The sequence below is a fragment of the Microcaecilia unicolor genome, chromosome 10, assembly GCF_901765095.1.
Source record: "Microcaecilia unicolor chromosome 10, aMicUni1.1, whole genome shotgun sequence".
NCBI lineage: Eukaryota > Metazoa > Chordata > Amphibia > Gymnophiona > Siphonopidae > Microcaecilia > Microcaecilia unicolor.
Window position 1 is genome coordinate 218,035,674 of NC_044040.1, and position 20,940 is coordinate 218,056,613.

Here is a 20,940-nt window from a genome sequence, read left to right on the forward strand (position 1 = left end):
CTGCCTTAAAAATATATCTCAGCAAATTATAATTAATAACTAAAACAGTAGGTAGAAAAAGGAGAAAAGAAATGAACAAGTTGTCCAGGGCAAAGTCAAGACCCCACAGGCCAGGGAAAAATAATACATCTTTAGGCCCACTTTAAAACAAGGTAAGGACTTTTCAACGAACAAATATTTATGGAGAGAATTCGACTGCAGTGGCGCCAAGACATAAAAAGTGGAAGTGTGTATAGACTCATGAGGAGCCTTTGAACGGGATGGAACAGATTTAAACTTGATTCTATATGGAGTCAGTGAGCTTTCTGAAGAAATGGAGATACATGATCAGTAAACTTAAGATTAAACAGTGGGTGTATGGCTATATTTATACACTTTGAAATTTCCCAAGATCATAATTTAGTAGACTGTTATAAAGGATGTTACAGTAGTCCAGATATGATGAAATAAAAGTATGAACCAATAGAGGGAAAAAACTACAAAAATAAAAGGAAAAACTGAAATACGTGCCACAAGGAGAAGAGCATGACATCTCAACTCTGTGAAAAACGAAGACTGAGGGACCCAAGTTTGAGTGTCGCGCGGTGGGACACTGCTAGAAATATCTACAACTCGCTAATCAGCATCCACACCGGGTTCCATCGGATGACATCACCCACGTGTGAGAATACAATGGTCTGCTTGTCCTCGGAGAATACATTTTCCCTTCTGATACCACAACTATAAAAGCATGTATATCCCATGTTTGAAATACAGGACTGAACTCCAGAAATACTGAATAATACATATGCTACCTGTCTATAGAGGCTCCCATTTTAACCTCTGAAGAGTCATTCTGGCTTCTGATATGTCACAGCCTCTCCTGTAAAACCATTTTTCTCTCTGCCTTGCTCCTGTCTACTAAGCACTTCTGCCTGCCTATTATTACTCATCCTGGTCCTTCCCTGTTAACTATGCAAGTCTTGGCTTTCCATGATCCTGCCACTTACAACTGCACATCTGATTTCTCATGCTCCTGCCTGTTACTCACTGCCGCATGTCAAGCTTTCCTAGCTCCTGTGTATTACTTGCTTGTACGTGACCTGCTTTGCTTGCTCCTGCTCTTCCTATAACTTACCGCGTCGTCCTCTTTTCCTACCTTTCCTACTCCTGCTCTGCCTGTTGCTTCTGCACATCCTGCTTTCCCTGCTCCTGCCTCTTATTTGCTGCTGTACATCCAAGCTTTATAATGTAATGTAATATGACTTTTGTACTCCAGCAACTCCCAATGTAAACAGTTCAAAATGGATAACTAAAACATATTTTTTGAATAAGTTTTTAGATTTTTCTGAAAGGAATAATAAGAAGTGGAAGGTCTTAGAACTAGACGTAAAGATAACCACAATTGAACAACAGCCTGATAACAAATCGAGCTCTCTAGAAGATTTTTATAACGAATTTGAGAAAATGATGGAAAAAAAAAAATCAAAAGATACAGCCCTCTGGCTCTTGAGAGTGAGGTTAGAAGGAAAATAAAACAAACCAAGAGAATATTCAAGGGTAGAACCATCAAACAATTTAAATTAGGGCTGCACTGAATATTCGTATTCAATTCGATTTGGCCCAGAATACATTACTCGTATTCGGGTAAATAGTGATTTAAATTAGAGTAAGAATAATCCAGGGCTCTACTGGGTTAAATCCTACTGAAATAAACACTTGATCACTGATTTCACGTTGCTTCTTTTATTATTTGTTATATTAAAGCGCAATGTCTATTATTCGTATTCGGTATTCCATGTTCAGCCGAATAATGTTTTTCATTATTTGCATTCGTCTAAATAGTGAAATATGCTATTCAGTACAGCTCTAATTTAAATACTATGCTGCTCTCCATGCTTTGTTATACTATGTTATGGAACGCTAAATTCCAATTCAAATTCCAAGCAGGGTACAATAAGAATAACCCTGTAGTCCAGGGGGAAAACACCACATTTGCACATACATAATAACCTAAGGGCTAAATTGGTACACATGTATTAGTACTCATTCGTAAAGTATGCAATGGTAAGCTATTCCAGATTTTTACACCTTGATATAAGAAAGAAGATTCCAAACACAATTTTCTATGCATTTTCCTAACAGATGGATAATTACGTTTTAAATATCATTATTTCCTAGCTGTACAGAAAGTTCTAGATAATTAACCAATCGTTTTGCGCTATCTCCGTAAAGCGACATATTAAATAAGCTATCTTATATTTTATTTGTGAGTTTACCCTAAGCCAATGCAAATTATGCAATAATGGAGTAGCCTTCTGATATTCACCCAGTCCAAATATTAATCCCTCTGCTGCACTTTGTAAAAATTGCAATTTATTAATTAATTTACATGAGACACCACTATATAAGGAATTACAATAGTCTAAATATGCCACGTTTCTGAAACTGTTGCCTCTTCACACCCTGTTTCTGCTCTTTGGACATATTACATGCTGCAACTGAGAATGTCTCTTGAGCAAGAGAGAATAATTTAATTTAAAGGGAAGCACATGACAAAGGTCAGCATATTTTTGTTATACAGCAGGTTCCAGCTGCATGGAGACAATGCTGGAGTTCTGGGGTGAAAATGGATGCTGTAAAGGTAATTGATGATTTACCAGCATGGAAGCGTATTTAAAACGCAGGACAGCCCTGTATATCATTATTCAGTCCTTTTACTGTATCCCATGAGTGCAGAGTCTGAGGACTCCTCATCCACTACACACTGGCTCTTTCCAGTCCTTCCTGGCAGATGTGCTGAACCCATTGATGCCTGCTGTTTGCACTCTCAGACACTCCTGAGCACCAGGGACAGGAAAAGCCAATTATTCCTCAGTCTTCTTGGAGCTGCCTCTAAGCCTCCCTTATTGCTTCCTCCTTGCCCCAGTAGAACATACCTTCAGATCCTGATTGAGGCCAATGACGCAGGTGGGAGTGAAAGCTAGTGATAGGAAGTGTGAGAGGGGGAACCAGAACCAAAACTGGGTGAAGACCAGAACCCCCACCACCGAGGGCATGTGAGTGTGTCCGGTCCTCGACTGCAATGAGATTGTCACGTTGTGACCACCTGTGAAGGGAAGAGATAAAGATTACAGCTATACAGAGAAAGCTTGGTTTCATAAGAAGTTTTGGTTTATATTACAAAGTATTGCAGAAGTGAAGCTGGTTATCTTTAAGCAGATGTTCAGGCAACTCATGTGGTTGTATTGTTATTTATTCTACAGTGCTTTGATATGTTGTTTTTTTTCCACATGATTTAGTACTCTATATGTTTTTAAATTTAATTAAGCCAGACCACTGAATTTGTAGGCCAAAGAATTAACCAGATAAGTGAGATGATAGGATAGCTACAATGCTTTGTTTAAAAAAAAAAAATCTTCGCACCCCTGTACATTTTTCATATTCTCCTGTTCAATAAAATACAATTCAAAATGTGTCAAAACAGGAATTTGTTTTACTGATCTACATGAGAGGGAAACAGAAGAGCAAACCTCGACCCTCTTCCCTGGCCGTCTCTGCTCCATGTTTGGTTCACTGATCTATATAACGTATCCTAAATCAGAGCTTCCCTGATTGTGGATCGGAACCCCAAATGGGGTCACAAAACTTAAGTTTGGGGTCACGATCTAGGTGGGCTCTCTACAGGTGCATTATTCTGCACCTAACACAGCAACATAGTAGGTGACGGCAGAAAAAGACCTGTACGGTCCATCCAGTCTGCCCAACAAGATAAACTCATATGTGCTACTTTATATGTATACCTGACCTTGATTTGTATCTACCATTTTCAGGGAACAGACCATAGAAGTCTGCCCAGTACTAGGCCCCGCCTCCCAACCACCAGCGCTGCCACCCAATCTCCGCTAAGCTTCTGAAGATCCATTCCTTCATGTTTATCCCACGCATTTTTTTTAATTCCGTTACCATTTTCATCTCCACCACCTCCCATGGGAGGGCATTCCAAACATCCACCACTCTCTCCGTGAAAAAATATTTGCAAGGAAAAAAAAAAAACTGAACCACCAGTACACTCTAGGCCTCAGTTGCGGGAAAGCTTCCCAATGAATCCGTGTGGCCCAAGCCACATCTAGGAACAGTTGAACCTTATGTCCATAAAGTAGCATTTTTGTTCTTAAAATAAGGGTTCTAGGTCAGTTCCCACCTGGATAATTCCAACCCACCAATTGCCCTATAGACAATTGACACCCAATTTCCCCCCTAACCAACCCCCCCGCCCTTCATTGATAACATTTATGTCATATATACTTTTTACACAGTGTAAAACCATAAAAAAGTGATCTATTTAACTAGTGGAGGAGTGGCCTAGTGGTTAGGGTGGTGGACTTTGGTCCTGGGGAACTGAGTTCGATTCCCAGCACAGGCAGCTCTTTGTGACTCTGGGCAAGTTACTTAACACCCTCCATTGCCTGCCGCATTGAGCCTGCCATGAGTGGGAAAGCGCGGGGTACAAATGTAATAAAATAAATAAATAAAATAAATTGAAAACACATATCCAAATCCTTTATTAAACAAATGAAAAAGTAGTCAAACAACACAAATAAAAATAACCTCCCTCCACTTTACCCCCAGTACCATCACCCTCTCAGATAACTAGACAAAAGACAAAAAAATCCAACAGTAGCATTATGCCACACTAACCCCCCCCCCCCCCCCCGCAACCAAAAATAAAATAACTGTTAGATGTTGCCTCTCTGCCCACAACCTATTATAAATGAGTACCTACACACATTTCAACATTAACACAGTTTCTCCTATTACTTTCTTAAACCTGGAGGTGCCAATTCCCACCTGGTGAATTCACACCCACTAATATTCCCCTAAGCATGTTCCAATATCTCCCCTCCCGGGAATACACCACTGGATATACCTTTTCAATTGCGATGAAGCCCTCGGGCCTCAAATGCCAGTGGAAGCCATACTCAAAGACCGCCCGATCCAAGCCCAGCACTGCACAATGAAAAGCCTGCAGGAGGGAAACTAGAAAACAAACTAAAAACCAGCCACGGAAGTGCCAGTAAGATGCTAAAGCACTGCAGAACCAAAGACTACCGGGGGTGGGGGGGTGGGGGGGAATTGCACAGGTGAGAATTGACACCTTTGGATGGGAAATTGTCAGAGGGAAATTAGCCTAGATGGGAATTATCATGAGAGCAACTGTCCAGGTGGCTAATCGCCTGATACCCCTTAATCCCAAATGCTGAAATATGAGTAATAGGAACTTGAGTTGCCATAGTCTTAATCTGTTTAGACAAGTCCTCTGAAGTTCCCCAAATTTCTCAGCGGTCTCTGGAAAAATCACACAATTGGGGAACAGAAGTTTTAAGCATGCTCTCTGTCCTGGTCACTGCTTGCCAAATACCTTGTATGGAAATCTCTCCAGAGGAGTCCAGCATCTTCCAAAGGAGATAAAACCACACATCTTGGAACTGGTAATACTGAAGGCAGAGAGCATGACATGGAAGAGTGTCCCAACTCTCCTCGAATATCAACAGAAGTCGAGGAGTAAGCTTCTCTCTCCACTAAAGGAAAACAGGTTGATGGTACAGGAGGTGGCGGAGTCTGCCACTGGAGAATACATTACTCATGCAAACCTAGAGTCAGTTCCTTAAGAAGAATAAAGTGTTTATCCTGTGGGCTACTCTTTGAATTGGAAGGCACTGAAATTGATTTCCCTTTATTCTTCCTCTTCCCCATCTTAAATAAGGAAACCGGTAAAGTCCTCGTATTTTTAATGTTCCCCTCGAGCTCCTGTGGTGCTCTGACGGGGCTCTAAAGGGGCCAAAATTGCCCCATTGGGCAAGTGTCTGATATACTTTTAAAGGGACAAACCAACCACTGCTAGATGACATCACTGGGGGATCCTGAGATGTTCCAGCAACCTGCAGTCCTCCTGCTCTTCTGAGGTTACAAGACCCTTTTTGGCACCAAGAACACTCATTCCTGCACTTTCCCTCCAGTTCATTGGTCCCCTGGGTACTTTTAAAGGGATAAACTGCTCGTTGCTAGATAATGTCAGTGACATGGTTCTGAGATGTTCCAAGCAATCTAGACTCCTCCTGCTCTTCTGGGGTTACAGAACACTTTTCAGCACCAGGTATACTTAAATCCAGCATTTCACCTCCCAACATATTTTACACATTCAACGTAAAAGAATAATTATAAAATATTCACAAAGTAATTAAGAATAAGAAACCAAAACATCTTGATTGCACAAGTCTTTTTAGAGAACAAAATGTTAAAAAATGTACATAGGTGTGAAGACTTTTGCAAGATATTTATATGGTCCGATTTGACTGCATAAAGTTAACCGGATTGCTCTGAATATTGACACTATTCAGTTAACTTTTGGATATGCCCCCAGAACACCTCCAGGCATACCTCAATATAATCACATAACATCTGATTAGCAGCCAAAATTTTCATATGGAATGACTTAAGCAGTTATCTCTAAATTTAACTGCATAAATCATTTTTAGTACCACCTCAACGTTTCTAGAGCAGGAGTGCCCAAACTCATCTCCAAAGACTACAATCCACTCAAGTTTTCAGGATTACCATAATGAATACGCATAAGATCATTCTGCATTCAAAGGCAAAGGCAATAAAAAAGATTTAACCCCACCTCCCCAGGGCGGCACGGAGTAGGCGCAGGCAAATGTAGGCTGTGGGAGGTGAGGTAAGTGGGGCAAGCATGGCTTGTGGCACCCTCCTGCCATGCTTACCTCGTTTGCCAGAGCCAGCTCGCCAAGCAGAACAACCGGCTTGCAAGATCTTAAAAAATTTAACAACCGGCTCTTGCGAGCCGGCTCCAGCACACCACCGGGCAGACGTCAAGTAATTGACTCTAACATGCCAAGCCACAAAGAAGAAAACTTACTTTAATAAATAACAAATGACTTAGGAAAAAATACTGCAATCAGATGACTGAGCCAATGAAGTAAGCTGTAGTGCCGTGTACGTGGAAGTGACTGCACATTAGACCCTGCTTCCTTTTTTTTTTTTTGAGAAAAGATGCTTTATTGGGTGCATATCTGAAAGCACTGGGAATCTGTACGAGCGTCATCTAAGAAACAATTACATGTTTGAAAAGTACCCCAGGAACCTGGAGCCCCACCACACCCCAAGGTTTCAGAAAATGGCGCCTTCATTTTCCTTATTCAGAAAGTGTAGTAGTACACAGTAACTGAGCCACAGCTGGTGGGACCCATCTCAGTAATTCTGGCAAAGAACCAGGAACCGAGTCCATACAGTAACATCGGGATCCCTGTTGTTGTCGCATGCAAATGATTGGTCCCCCTGGGTTTTGTATAACTAAGTTCTTTTCTTCGACGTGGTGGCAGGGGAGGGGGGAGGACCCTGCTTCCGTCTAATGTAAAGGTAGAAATCCTTATTTCTACAGTTATGCAGGGTGGTTCTGACAATCAGACTCTTTGACCTGTTACTGGAAAAGGTGTGAGCTAAAAATCCACATCCCTTGGGCATGCAGCAACTCCTGAACCCTTCCTCTCTGTAGGGTCCATATCCCAATGCTGAGAAGAAAAAAGCAGCCCTCTCCCTGTAAAAAGCGTGTCATTACCTGCATCCAGAATGCCTTGGGCCAGGATAGCGCCAAATTTGGCCATAACATCATCGTGTTTATCAGTAATGACTTTTGAATACAGCTGTCGGAATTGGCTGACCTGTTGGAAAGGAAGGGAAGAGGTTAAAGCTTTAAATTATCAACATAATTTGTGCAGCAGAAACCAAAACACACGTAAAGCAGAGGCACATACTGGACATTCCCTACTCTTGGGAGCTCACAATCTAGTTTATGGTTTATTAGGTACTAGTTGTGATCAACAGACAAAACACAGCTAAAACAAATGAGAGTGAGCTAGGGCAGCAAAGCAGATGGTAAAATGCAAGAATTTAATTGAGGAAAATAGCCAAACAAGAGCCTGGGTTCTGTATAATGTTAATAATCAGCCTAGGCAGAAAGCATCAACCCTGAATCCATTTCTGTCTCCTGGTTGGCTGTATATCTGCCATGCCACCTCCACAGCACCTACTAAAATTCCCTGACTCTTCCTGGAAACAGCAAGGGTTCATCTGCCATCCAGTCCCCTGCTCTGCTGAGAGGAAGGAACTAATTTTCCTGACACAGGCAGAACAAGAGGTCTTGATTAAGTCCAGGCAATCAAGAAACTAGGTTTACTAAACCTAAAGACACATTAACATAACAACTTTATTACTCAGCACTGTATAACATAGGGGAAATTTTCAAGAGTGTTTTACCAACGCAAGTCATCTTTAAAAAATGTTCACCCGATATGCAGATAAACTTATGTGCAAATGACCTGTTTACCCGAACTAAGCAGCCACATTCCTAGGGGAGGAGGTGGGAAGGAATTAGAATTTATGAATACACTTTTAAAAATATGTGCACATGAAGTTAATCCAGAGTACGTGTACATATTCCTGTTCAGAAGGAATGGATCCTAAGGAGCTTAGCCGAGATTGGGTGGCAGAGCCGGTGGTGGGAGGCGGGGATAGTGCTGGGCAGACTTATATGGTCTGTGCCAGAGCCAGTGGTAGGAGGCCGGACTGGTGGTTGGGAGGCGGGGATAGTACTAGGCAGACTTATATGGTCTGTGCCAGAACTGGTGGTGGGAAGCGGGGGGCTGGTGGTTGGGGAGGCGGGGATAGTGCTGGGCAGACTTACACAGTCTGTGCCCTGAAAAGGACAGGTACAAATCAAGGTAAGATATACACAAAAAGTAGCACATATGAGTTTATCTTGTTGGGCAGACTGGATGGATCATGCAGGTCTTTTTCTGTCGTCATCTACTATGCTACCATATGTTACTATATAGGCACATATTAAAGGTGAAAATAAACGTACTGTACTTTTAAAAATTCAGCGAGACTTATAGTTTTTACACGTGTACAGTTTGAAAATTACCACTATAGGTAAATGATTCATGAACAGGGCCTCAGTGACAGAGAATGGACCACCAATAAGTACAGAACATCGGAAGCAGATACTGCCTTTCAAAGCTCAGTAGTTTTAAAAGATCTAATCATAGCAAGATAGCTCTGCACAGTTAAGACTTTAAATTTTTAATTCTAGAGGGGCAGAATCACAACAAACACTCACTGAATAATCCTAGTAAAGGAATTTCACACAGCACCTCCAAAATGCTCTTTGTACTGGGGTCTGTACTGCTGAGACACACCAGACCTGGAAGTTTGTATTTTAAATTCCTTCACAGGCCACACAAGTCTGAACCACGACTGCTGCTTATCTACTGAAAGGTTATAGGGCCAAAGGCAGCAAACTAGAAAGAGAGAAGGCAGGGTTTGCATAAAATATATTTGACAAGAAAGCCAAAACTACACTGAAATCTAGACAGTTGCTGTTGTGGGGGAGTGATAAACCACAGGATGGAAAGCAGGTTGAAAGTGCCCAAATCCTCTAAGTTAACCTCCCCTGTGCTGTGGGCACTGTGTGAGAATTATCCCAGCAGTACATAAGAACATAAGGGTTAATATTCTGGGACAGACCGAAGGTCCATCAAGCCCAGTACCCTGTTTCCACCAGTGTCCAATCCAGGTCACAAGTACCTGGCAGGATCCCAAAAGAGAAAAAAAAATTATGCTGCTTATCATAGAAATAAGCAGTGGATTTTCCCAAGTCCATCTTAATAATGGCTTATAGACTTTTCTTTTAGGAAATTATCCAAACCTTTTTAAAACCCTGCTAAGCTAACTGCTTTTACCATGTTGTTCGCTGGCAACAAATGCCAGAGTTTAATTAAATGTTGAGTGAAGTAATATGTTCTCCAAATTTGTTTTACCTCTTAGAAGCTTGATTGCGTGCCCCCTAGTCCTAGTATTTTTGGAAAGAGTAAATACTCCACTCAGTATTTTATAGACCTCTATCATATCTCCCCTCAGCTGTCTCTTCTACAAGAGCCCTAGCCTCTTGAACCTTTCCTCATAGGGAAGTTGTCCCACCCCCTTTATCATTTTCATCGCCATTTTCTGTACCTTTTCTAATTCTGATATATCTTTTTTGAGATGTAGTGACCAGAATTGCACACAGTATTCAAGGTGCAGTCACAACATGGAATGATACAAGGGCATTATAATATTCTCAGTTTTGTTTTCTATTCTTTTCTTAATAATACCTAACATTCTATTTGCTTTCTTAGCCACCACTACACACTGAGAAGAGGGTTTCAACCTATACGATGACATCTAGATCCTTTTCTCGGCCCCAGCTCCTAATGTGGAACCTTGCACAATGTAGCTATATTTTAGGTTCTTCTTTCCCACATGCATCACTTCGCACTTTAATCATCAGATTTATTGAAAATTTTGTGTTGTATTTATCACTGTTAATATCATATACACAGAGAATACTTTTTGCCACCAAATACTAGTTTAGACGTTCATATTGTCTACTTACTGTTGAATATTACAATTTAATGGAATATGTTTTGATTTGTTTTACATAGACTCCTGACGCAGGCCTGACCGGCCGAAACACAGCTGTGTCGAGTCCTATTCTCCCTATTTTTTATGGTTAATAAATATTTTTAAGTTTTTACATTTTAAGTGTCGTCTATTATTTTATATATTCAATTTTCATTTTTGTTAGTCATCTTCGCTGTTTTGTCGATTGTTATCTTGCGAAGATTGGTTTCTTCTGTTTTCTTTTGCATCACTTTGCACTTGCTCACATTAAACGTCATCTGCCATTTGGATGCCCAGTCTCCTAGTCTTGTAAGGTCCTCTTGTAATTATTCACAATCCTCTTTGAATTTAACAAGTTTCTTAATCCACAACAGAACACTACCTCCTATTCCATGACTCTCCAGTTTCCTCTGGAGTCTTTCATGAGGTACTTTTGAAAATCCAGTATCATACAATATTGACCGGCACACCTTTTTCCACATGTTTACTCACCCCTTCAAAGAAATGTAGTAGATTAGTGATGATTTGGATGCCAGATGATCACGCATTATATCACCATATCCCATTTGGGTTCCATTACCAACTGCTGGAAGAATTCTTCCTGTAGAGAACTCAGGATCTACCTACTTCCAGACACTGCCACAACAGGTATGTCCCAATCAATATGTCTTGAACAGTTAGTGAAAGAGAGACAGAACATAAAGCTGAGATGTTCGCTCCTGTTTTTGGAAATACCGGTGCTGTTATTTTGTTTAGTGTATGGACATATATTTATATTTTTTTGACAACTTTTTTCAGTCAACGGCTATCATGTTATTTTGTAGATACAGATTCCTAGTGAACATTTTTACAATTTTTGCTTGATAAAAAATATAGGCTGTTAATGATATTACTCTTTATTTTTTATTTTTGCCTTTTGTATAAATGCCGATTGCATATTCACGTATTGTGATGATATATGGAAATATATGAATAAAGAAATAATAAAAAAAATATATAAAATATATGTTTGATATAAAAAAACAAATTAAATTAACGGAAACAAAAATTACGAGTATGAACCCATTAGTGCCCAACATTCCCATACGGGATTTTCTTATGGGAACATTGGGCACTAAAGGGTTAATGATGTATAGAGCTTTTAAGTGAGCCAAATCTTCGGCTAAACTCACGTTTTTTTAGTTTGTTGTCTGGATAAGACATTCTGATATGATCATACAGTTCCCTGGGCAACTGATTGATATATATAATTTTTTTTTTTATTTTTATTTTTTTTCTGTATTGTGGGATTTTGTGACTTTTGGCACAATGAAATCACCTATTAGTATTTCCTGTTTCATAGCTAAAGTATATTGCCAATGACTTCAACTAAACCTCTGTCCACTTCTGACTGAGATTGAGAACTGTACATCACACCAATGTAAACATTTGTTCCATTTTGTCTTTCCAGATTAACTCACAGTTCCTCCTCCTTTTCCCTTATTATCTTTAACATAAAAACGCAAATCTTCCTTGCTTTCTTCTTACCCTGATCTTCCTTAAGAGAAAATAACTTGATATAACTATACAACATAGGCATTTCTATACCGCAATAGCCAAAAGCATTTAGTTCAGTGCAGATTTACAAAAGTGTACTAACCAGCCATTTCTGGGAATTACAAATATTAATGTGAATAGTTAACAATTATCAGAAAAGATACGTTTTTAGCTCATGGCGAAAAAGCACATAATTTGCTTCAGAACAAAAGAAGGCAATGTGTGTCAAAACTTTACAGCCTGATAGGAAAATGTAGATGAAAATGGCACTTGTATATTATATATTTCATGTTTCAACTTTTATTGATGATCATTTATTGATGATCCCATAGCTTATACATAGCCTTGAAATGTAACAATTAACAAATCAATGAACACAACATTCTTTCGCGAATTTAACAATAACTTGTGTCACCAATATTTTGTTTTTGTTCCTTTTTCTCCCCTCATTCCCACAAACTGCAGTCTCTGTACCCTAAGTGTTTGAGTTACCCATCTATTAAAAATATAAAATACAAATAAACTAGTATTTTAATAGATGGGTAACTCAAACACCACGTCTCTGTGACTACAACTAAATCCAAATCAGCCTCTTCCAGCCTCTAGATCCAGAATCTTATTTCTATGGGCATTAGTACACACAGATTTCCAGATGCCGCCCATTTGAAACTTCAGATTTTCTCCTAAAATATAGGAATGAGGTGGGCACAAATCTTTTTACATCAATTTTGATAACAGTGCTCTTATTTGCTTCTTTTGAAGTCAGAAGTACAAGGCAAATGTGATTACCTTTGAGTTACCGATTTCCTTGAAATGTTTCCTTTTGTGTATTATTGCAAAAACTGAGGGGGCAAGGTTCACAGGAAAGAAATGGCAAAGACTTTTAGAGCAGAAGCAGGCTTCTACTATTAAAATATGCTTTCAACACTTAACACTATATGAAAGATCACTAGCTCTGCCTCCAACTCGCAGCCTCAGATTCTTTTGTGTGGATTATGAATAATCCAACATGACAGCTTTTGAAAGAACAGAAACATTGTCAGCCACGTGATTATGATCTGGAATTCATACAGTAATCAAATGAGGAGGGGGAAGCAGAGCCTGGGTGAGGCAGGCAGAGAACAGCAGAACTGCTAATGTTCACACTGGCGCCTACAGTCTGCCATCGCATTACAGTGGTACACCAGGAAGGTCGAGAGCTTCCCCAGAAAGAAAGGAAGTTATTGATGGTCCATGGTCCATACAGGGCCCAGGAACCTCTGCTATTTCAAAAAAAAAGATAATAATCAGAGACACTTTTGGATGTGTAGTTGCCAACTGGCACTCAAAATTCTTCAGTTACACAAAGCTAGGGATTGGAGTCTTTCACCTCTGCTGTAAATAACCAGAATTGCCATCAAGTTCCTCTTAAGGGCTAGACTGGTCATCTTTCCCACTGTATGTTAAATGGCAGCATTTCCAGCATCAAATACCAAAGCCAGAGCTCAAGTGGAGAAGCAGATGGGAGGAGGGCCGGCAGCAGGATGTATCTGACACAATTCTAATTCAAGCAGATTCTCCCTAATGTTTTCACTCTGTCTGGGTCCAAGAACAAGGGGGCACTTGACTAGATTATTGGGTAGCAAGTTTAAGAGGAAGAAAAGGGAGGGAGGGCTTCTTCACACAGCACTGTTACTTCATACAATTCATTGCTGCAGGAAATTATGGAGATATTAGACAATTTCATGTAAGGCGGTGCGATGACAGGTTATATAACATAATCACCAAGGATGTTACCCTGGGTTCAGGGCATCCTATTCCATGATCATTAAAAATTGGAAGGGAAGTCACAGAGATGCACTACTATATTCTAAAAGATGTTCTCAGACACATCAGATAACAGTCTTTCTGTGGGTCTGCTCCCACTATCTGTCCCTCCCTGAAAGGTCGGTCATTAGATAGCACTCAGTTGCTAATTACAGGCCCATCTAACTTTTCAAAGTTGACCAAATGTGCTGTTTATTCTCCACTGCTCCAAGATGCAGTCCCCCAAAGTACTGTACCCCCGTCAGGTGGATTTTAGGCCAGGTATTGCATCCCCATTGAACGATATACACTCAGCAATGCTGTCTTCCTGGTCTCCTTAGACCAAACAGTGACATTTGATCTAGTCTGTTTTATAGGGACAAATGGCTTGCTTCCTATGTCTTGAACCAGATTTCAATAGTCTCCTTGCCATTCTCTAATTCCACAACTCAGATACTGACCTGTGGGTTTCCTCGGGGCTCATTTCTGAAGTCCTCATACTATTTTGATCCAGACATCCACTGTGACTGCATATTTTTATACAGATAATATTCCGTTACTCTCCATTCAAGACCCATATAGCCTGGGTGTCTGTGTTCTTCAATCCTGCCTGAATTTATTCAACAGGTGGCTGCAGTCCCATCATCTACTTCTCAATCCTTCTAGAACTGTTGCATCCTGGATCATACATTGACAGCTGTATCCTACTGTTATTTCTACGCTTTGTGGTTTTCCCTTAACCTTGGTTGACTCCTTTAGGTGCCTTGGTGTCACTCTTGACATTAAACTCTTTCTTGTCTCATATCTTGAGTAATATTGAAAACATAGTAACATAGTAGATGACGGCAGAAAAAGACCTGCATGGTCCATCCAGTCTGCCCAAGACAAACTCATATGTGTATACCTTACCTTGAATTTGTACCTGTCCTTTTCAGGGCACAGACCATATAAGTCTGCCCAGCAGTATTTCCCGCCTCCCAACCACCAGTCCTGCCTCCCATCACCGGCTCTGGTACAGACCGTATAAGTCTGCCCTCCCCTATCCTTGCTTCCCAACCACCACCCCCTCTTCCCCGCCCCCACAAGTAACTATTTACTTGTGACTTTAATTTCTTTATTTATATCATGTTACATAAAAAAAATCAACTTTTACCTTAATTCTTTATGGTTCTCATGCATTCCATCCATTCATTACTCTCACACCTGATCCTCACTCTAATTACATTCAACCTCTCTTTTTCTATGACATCCACTTTACCCTAGGGGACAGTTCGATACAAAACTTCCAATTTTCCTATTACACAGAGTTTCTTGTACTGTCCACTTCTTTGTTGAGGCCGTGTCGGGTCATCCTATATAATAAAAAGCACCTCCAACATTCTGAAGCTGACTCCGTGGCACTGTAGGGTTCATAAGTCTGTAGTTCAGCGTTTCATTGGTTCTCACTGTCAACGAAGAACCAATCAGACAGAACAGAACTTGGAGGAGGGAAGTGGAGTGGACTGAATCTCTAACAAACAATCATATACAGGGAGGTACGAACATCAGTGGAGGCAAGAAGGGAAGACAAACATTTAATCACTTTGTCACTCACACACATCACACACACACACACACACTCTCAATCAATCAATCACTCTGTGTATCTCTCTCTTACACTGTCTGTAAAACACACTGTCACTCTCAGTCTCTCACATGGGCAACTGTATGTTGCATTCTCACGAGTAATGAGCTCTTCTGATGTGATTGTTAAACTGATTGATGGCCTGAACAAGGAAACCTTTTACCACATTGTAACACAATTTACACAAAAAATATTGTATATAAAGAAATCTTACACATGTAAACAACAATTATATTCAGAATACAACCGTGGAAACATTAATGGCAGGAACTCATTACACTGCTAGTGCCCGTTTCATTGCATTAAGAAACGGGCTTTTTTAACTAGTTTATCAATAAAATACTCCTGTTGTCTCAGTCTTGAAGGCCCAGTGTTGCTCTTTTTTGTTTGTGTACTTTCTATGTATACTGGTTACCCTCTCTGTTTGGCTTGCAGCAAGCTTATGGCAACATTCTGGGTAGTCAAGGTCCTCTAGTAGCGATATTAGTTGAGGTGATGGTAGAGACAGGTTTGATGGGTGCCAGGAGAGACTGGGGAACCAGGGTTAAGGAAGAGAAGGAGTCAGACTCCCAAGATAGGACCTTCTGGAGGCAGAAACTTCTGGAGGCAGAAACTTCATCATCTCTGTCTAGTAATGAGGGTTCCGGGGAGCACAAGTTGGGGATAATATAAGAAGGAAGGTGGCAACAATGAAGGTTCCTTGGCCATGAATCCAGATAGTGGCTGAGGGATGAGATTTTTGGATGCGGTGGTCTTAGAATCCCCTGGTTGGTGAGCCGGGGTGCCTTCATTAGTGTTGTATGTGCTGTGTTATAAACAGATTGGATAAGTTCAAAAGTAAAAATGGGTCGAGGGTGTGGTGGCAGAAGTAAAAATGGTTTGATATAGCAGTGGCTGTATGGAAAGCATAAACAGATGCTTCACATCTACCCGTTCAACTCCACTTATTATTTTATAGACCTCTATCATATCTCCCCTCAGCCACCTTTTCTCCAAGCTGAAGAGCCCTAGCCGCTTTAGCCTTTCCTCATAGGGAAGTCGTCCCATCCCCTTTATCATTTTTGTTGCCCTTCTCTGCACCTTTTCTAATTCCACTATATCTTTTTTGAGATGCGGCGACCAGAATTGAACACAATATTCGAGGTGCAGTCGCACCATGGACTGATATTATTTCCTAATAATATCTAACATTTTATTTGCTTTCTTAGCCGCAGCAGCAGCACACTGAGCAGAAGGTTTCAATGTATCATCAACGACGACACCTAGATCCCTTTCTTGGTCTGTGACTCCTAACATGGAACCTTGCATGACATAGCTATAATTCAGGTTCCTCTTTCCCACATGCATCACTTTACACTTGCTCACATTAAACATCATCTGCCATTTAGACGCCCAGTCTCCCAGTCTCGTGAGGTCCTCTTGTAATTTTTCACAATCCTCCCACGATTTAACGACTTTGAATAACTTTGTGTCATCAGCAAATTTAATTACCTCACTAATTACTCCTATCTCTAGGTCATTTATAAATATGTTAAAAAGCAGCTCAGACCCCTGGGGAACCCCACTAACTACCCTTCTCCATTGAGATGAAGGTGCCAAGATGGGTCCTCTTACTGGTGATGCTATTTCTGGTACTTGGTTTGGGGGGGGGGGCGGAATTTGCTGCTTCTGGTGGAGCAATCCAGGGAGGGAGACAGGCTGTAGGTCCATTTTTTGTTCTTAGGCTTATGCTGTAGCTGTTTCCGTGCCAGTGGGAGTTCCTGGATCTCTGTCAATGCTTGGTGTGGCGAGGAGAGCTTTGATAGTGGTGCTTCAGCTTCTTTTCAGCACTGTGTATATATGTGTGTGTGGGCATTTTTTTTCACATGCAGCATCTGTTGCTTGAGAGGTTTTTCCAGCATGAATGATGCTATAGGAGGTTCCCTGATGCCATGTTGACTGGCGTTGTAAGGTGCAAGGTGAGGTCTCTGGTGCCATGACAACTGTCCAATGTGGTACTATGAAGACCAGAGCAGAGAGATGCCAAAGGTGAAGCCAGAAATATACAGGTCTAAGCTTTGCTGGGTTCAGTTGAGGGTGCCTGCCAATATCGGGGGAGATACTGAGGTAGTGGTATGGGCAGAGGGTATAAGACTGGTGCCAGGGCCCATGGAAAACCCAGGTAGAAAAGGCAGAATTAGGCCAAGGATGGAGGGCGAGGAGATCCTGGAGCAAGGATTAAGGCCTTATAAGTTACATCTCTATGAAGGTACTCCTGGATTGGCCGCTGTCATGGACAAGATGCTGGGCTCGATGGACCCTTGGTCTTTTCCCAGTATGGCATTACTTATGTACTTATGATTGTCATACTTGGGGGGGTGGGGGGTGGAAGAGGGGGACATCCTGGTGCAGTGGGAGCAGGTCTCAACCTGGTGGGAGGGCCCTAGGCAGCAGACATAAGAATCCATGCTGTTCATTTTTTTGTTGCAGTGAGAGTAATTTTTGAATCCTGGTTTGCCAGTGATAGTGGGTCCATGTTGAGGGAGTTAAGAGAAAGAGTAAAAATGAGGAGAGCCGAGAGAATCTGTTCATCCGGCAAGCCAGATGGAAAGAGACTGGGGCAGAAATGGATAAGCACTGTGATATGGTATGGTTAGCACATGCTTAGAAGGGTGCCCCCTTTTCAAGCCTGAGCTGTAGGACAGCTTATTCAGTCCATGGTGCTATCTGAAGACACCACACCAGTGTGTGGCTGACTCATCCTGCTTCTCCATGGAGAACCTGTGGCTGCTGGTGTTCTTTTTGCACAAAAAATGCATTTAGTCCTCGGCATTTCTCTCAGGTTTCTGGGAAGGCTCTTGTGCAATTAGCTGGGTCTTTTCCAGATGAAGAGGAAAGTTTATGCTGCGAATCACTAACCCTACTCAGCATGCCAATGAGTTCATCACACCTCAGAGTAAAACAGGCCAACACTCCATGCCACAGAGTGTAAAATCAGGCAGTTTTAAAGTAAATACAATTAAAATTCAGGTTATGATTACAAAAAACAGCTAGCAGATGCTGTATGCAGCTGGATTATTCAGCTAATTTCAAAAGGAACCAAATCAATTTTGGCATATTTTCTGTTAAGCTCATGGATAAAATGCTCTCAACAGAACAAAGAAGTGACAGTTGCCAAATTTCATAGGCCAATCTGAATAGTGTCAGGGATAAAGGGAAGATACAGCCCAGACAAACATATTAAGGACAGAAACTAATTCCAGTGTAGTCAACAGTTTGCTCCCAACAGAAAAAGATAAGATAGGAGGCAATTTATATGGAACCCAAAAGGCAAATACAGAACAAATATGGCTAAAAACTGCAGCGATCTCACCACCTTCTCTAAGGAAAGTTCTTGTCGAACAAGTTTCATATTACACAGTAAATTCTTCGACAAACAGCAAAAATGAAGAGCTCTGAACTTAATATGACTCCATTATCAAGTGACAGCTAAGTTTATAACATATCCATATCTCAAGGTCAAGAACACTCCATAGAGAAGTGCAAAGATTTGGATGAAGATAGGTCCTATCAATACTTTTATGAGGCTGAGTCTTCATGATGCTGGGCCTGCAAAGATTAAGCTGTCAGAATAAACCAAACTTGTTAAAAATAGCAACTGTCTGAAGTTTTCACATCTTCATCATTACTCCACAGAAAAAGCTCTTTAGCACCGTCCTCATCAGCTTCTACTCATAAGGAAAACTGTGACCACACTGTAAATGAAATAACTTTTTAAGTCGCAGTCTGTTAAAATTCAAAACTAGCTGAATTTTGGTAGACTGTATCTTCATGTTCTTTGTTGCTGGCAGAAGCAAAGTGATGCAGCAAATATGGGTTTTAAAGTTACTAAGCGTCTACGAATTTGAGCAGAGAAAATCCCACACCAAGCCCCGTATCTCATTTCGTTTTCCTGTTCATTTAATAGTCATGTGTAGACTGCATTCCCAGGAACAGATACTAGGCCTACCCAAAGCAGTGAACATATTATTACTGAAATACAGAATAAAAACAAAAACACCTCCCTGCTCTAGGAAAAAATCCCAAGCTTTTAACCTTGACCACTATAAAGTCTAGAAGCTTGACCAAAGGTCCATCAAGCCCAGCATCCTGTTTCCAACAGTGGCCAATCCAGGTCACAAATACCCGGCAAAATCCCCAAAAAGTACAAAACATTTTATACTGCTTATCCCAGAAATAGTGGAATTTCCCCGTCCATTTAATAATGGTCTATGGACTTTTCCTTTAGGAAGCCATCCAAACCTTTTTTAAACTCCGCTAAGTTAACCGCCTTTACCACATTCTCTGACAACGAATTCCAGAGTTTAACTACATGTTGAGTGAAGAAAAATGTTCTCCAATTAGTTTTAAATTTACTACATTGTAGCTTCATCGCATGCCCCCTAGTCTTAGTATTTTTGGAAAGCGTAAACAGATGCTTCACATCTACCCGTTCAACTCCACTCGTTATTTTACAGACCTCTTTCATATCTCCTCTTAGCCGTCTTTTCTCCAAGCTGAAGAGTCCTAGCCGCTTTAGCCTTTCTTCATAGGGAAGTCGTCCCATCCCCTTTATCATTTTCGTCACACTTCTCTGCGCCTTTTCTAATTCCACTATATCTTTTTTGAGATGCGGCAACCAGAATTGAACACAATATTCGAGGTGCGGTCGCACCATGGATTGATACAAAGGTATTATAACATCCTCATTTTTGTTTTCCATTCCTTTCCTAATAATACCTAACATTCTATTTGATTTCTTAGCCGCAGCAGCACACTGAGCAGAAGGTTTCAATGTATCATCAACGACGACACCTAGATCCCTTTCTTGGTCTGTGACTCCTAACGTGGAATTCGGGAGTGGCCTAGTGGTTAGGGTGGTGGACTTTGGTCCTGGGGAACTGAGGAACTGAGTTTGATTCCCGGCACAGGCAGCTCCTTGTGACTCTGGGCAAGTCACTTAACCCTCCATTGCCTGCCGCATTGAGCCTGCCATGAGTGGGAAAGCGCGGGGTACAAATGTAACAAAAATAAAACCTTGCATGACATAGCTATAATTCAGGTTCCTCTTTCCCACATGCATCACTCTGCACTTGTTCACACTAACTTGTTCACATTAAACGTCATCTGCTATTTAGACGCCCAGTCTTGTAAGGTCCTCTTGTAATTTTTCACAATCCTCCCGCGATTTAACGACTTTGAATATCGTTTATTTACTAGACCGTCACTTATTACTTGTTCTCCTCTTCTCTCTCTTTCCCTTCCATCTCTCTTCACTTCTCCTATCCCTTTCCCTTATTATATATTTAATTTAGTATTAGACATTGTCTTCAAATATGTCTCGAAAAAAATTAGTTTTTAAGATTTTGCGGAAATGGGCATAGGAGTTTTCAAGCCTAAGTTCTTTAGGAAGGCAGTTCCAGAGGGTAGGGGCTAAGAAGAAGAATGCAGATGTTCGCGTTGATTCCCATCTGGCT

The 20,940-nt window shown here is 41.0% G+C and overlaps 1 protein-coding gene across 1 annotated transcript in view; it reads right to left on the bottom strand.

The window, feature by feature from the left end:
* Nucleotides 1-20,940, bottom strand: part of PSMD1 (proteasome 26S subunit, non-ATPase 1) — a 188,651-nt gene that overhangs the window by 12,753 nt on the left and 154,958 nt on the right. Inside the window, exons 19-20 of the mRNA XM_030215782.1 lie at nt 7,619-7,721; nt 2,919-3,088 (exon numbers count right to left, since the gene is read on the bottom strand). Coding sequence (XP_030071642.1) covers nt 2,919-3,088; nt 7,619-7,721 — 273 coding nt within the window. The remainder of the gene's footprint in view (nt 1-2,918; nt 3,089-7,618; nt 7,722-20,940) is intronic.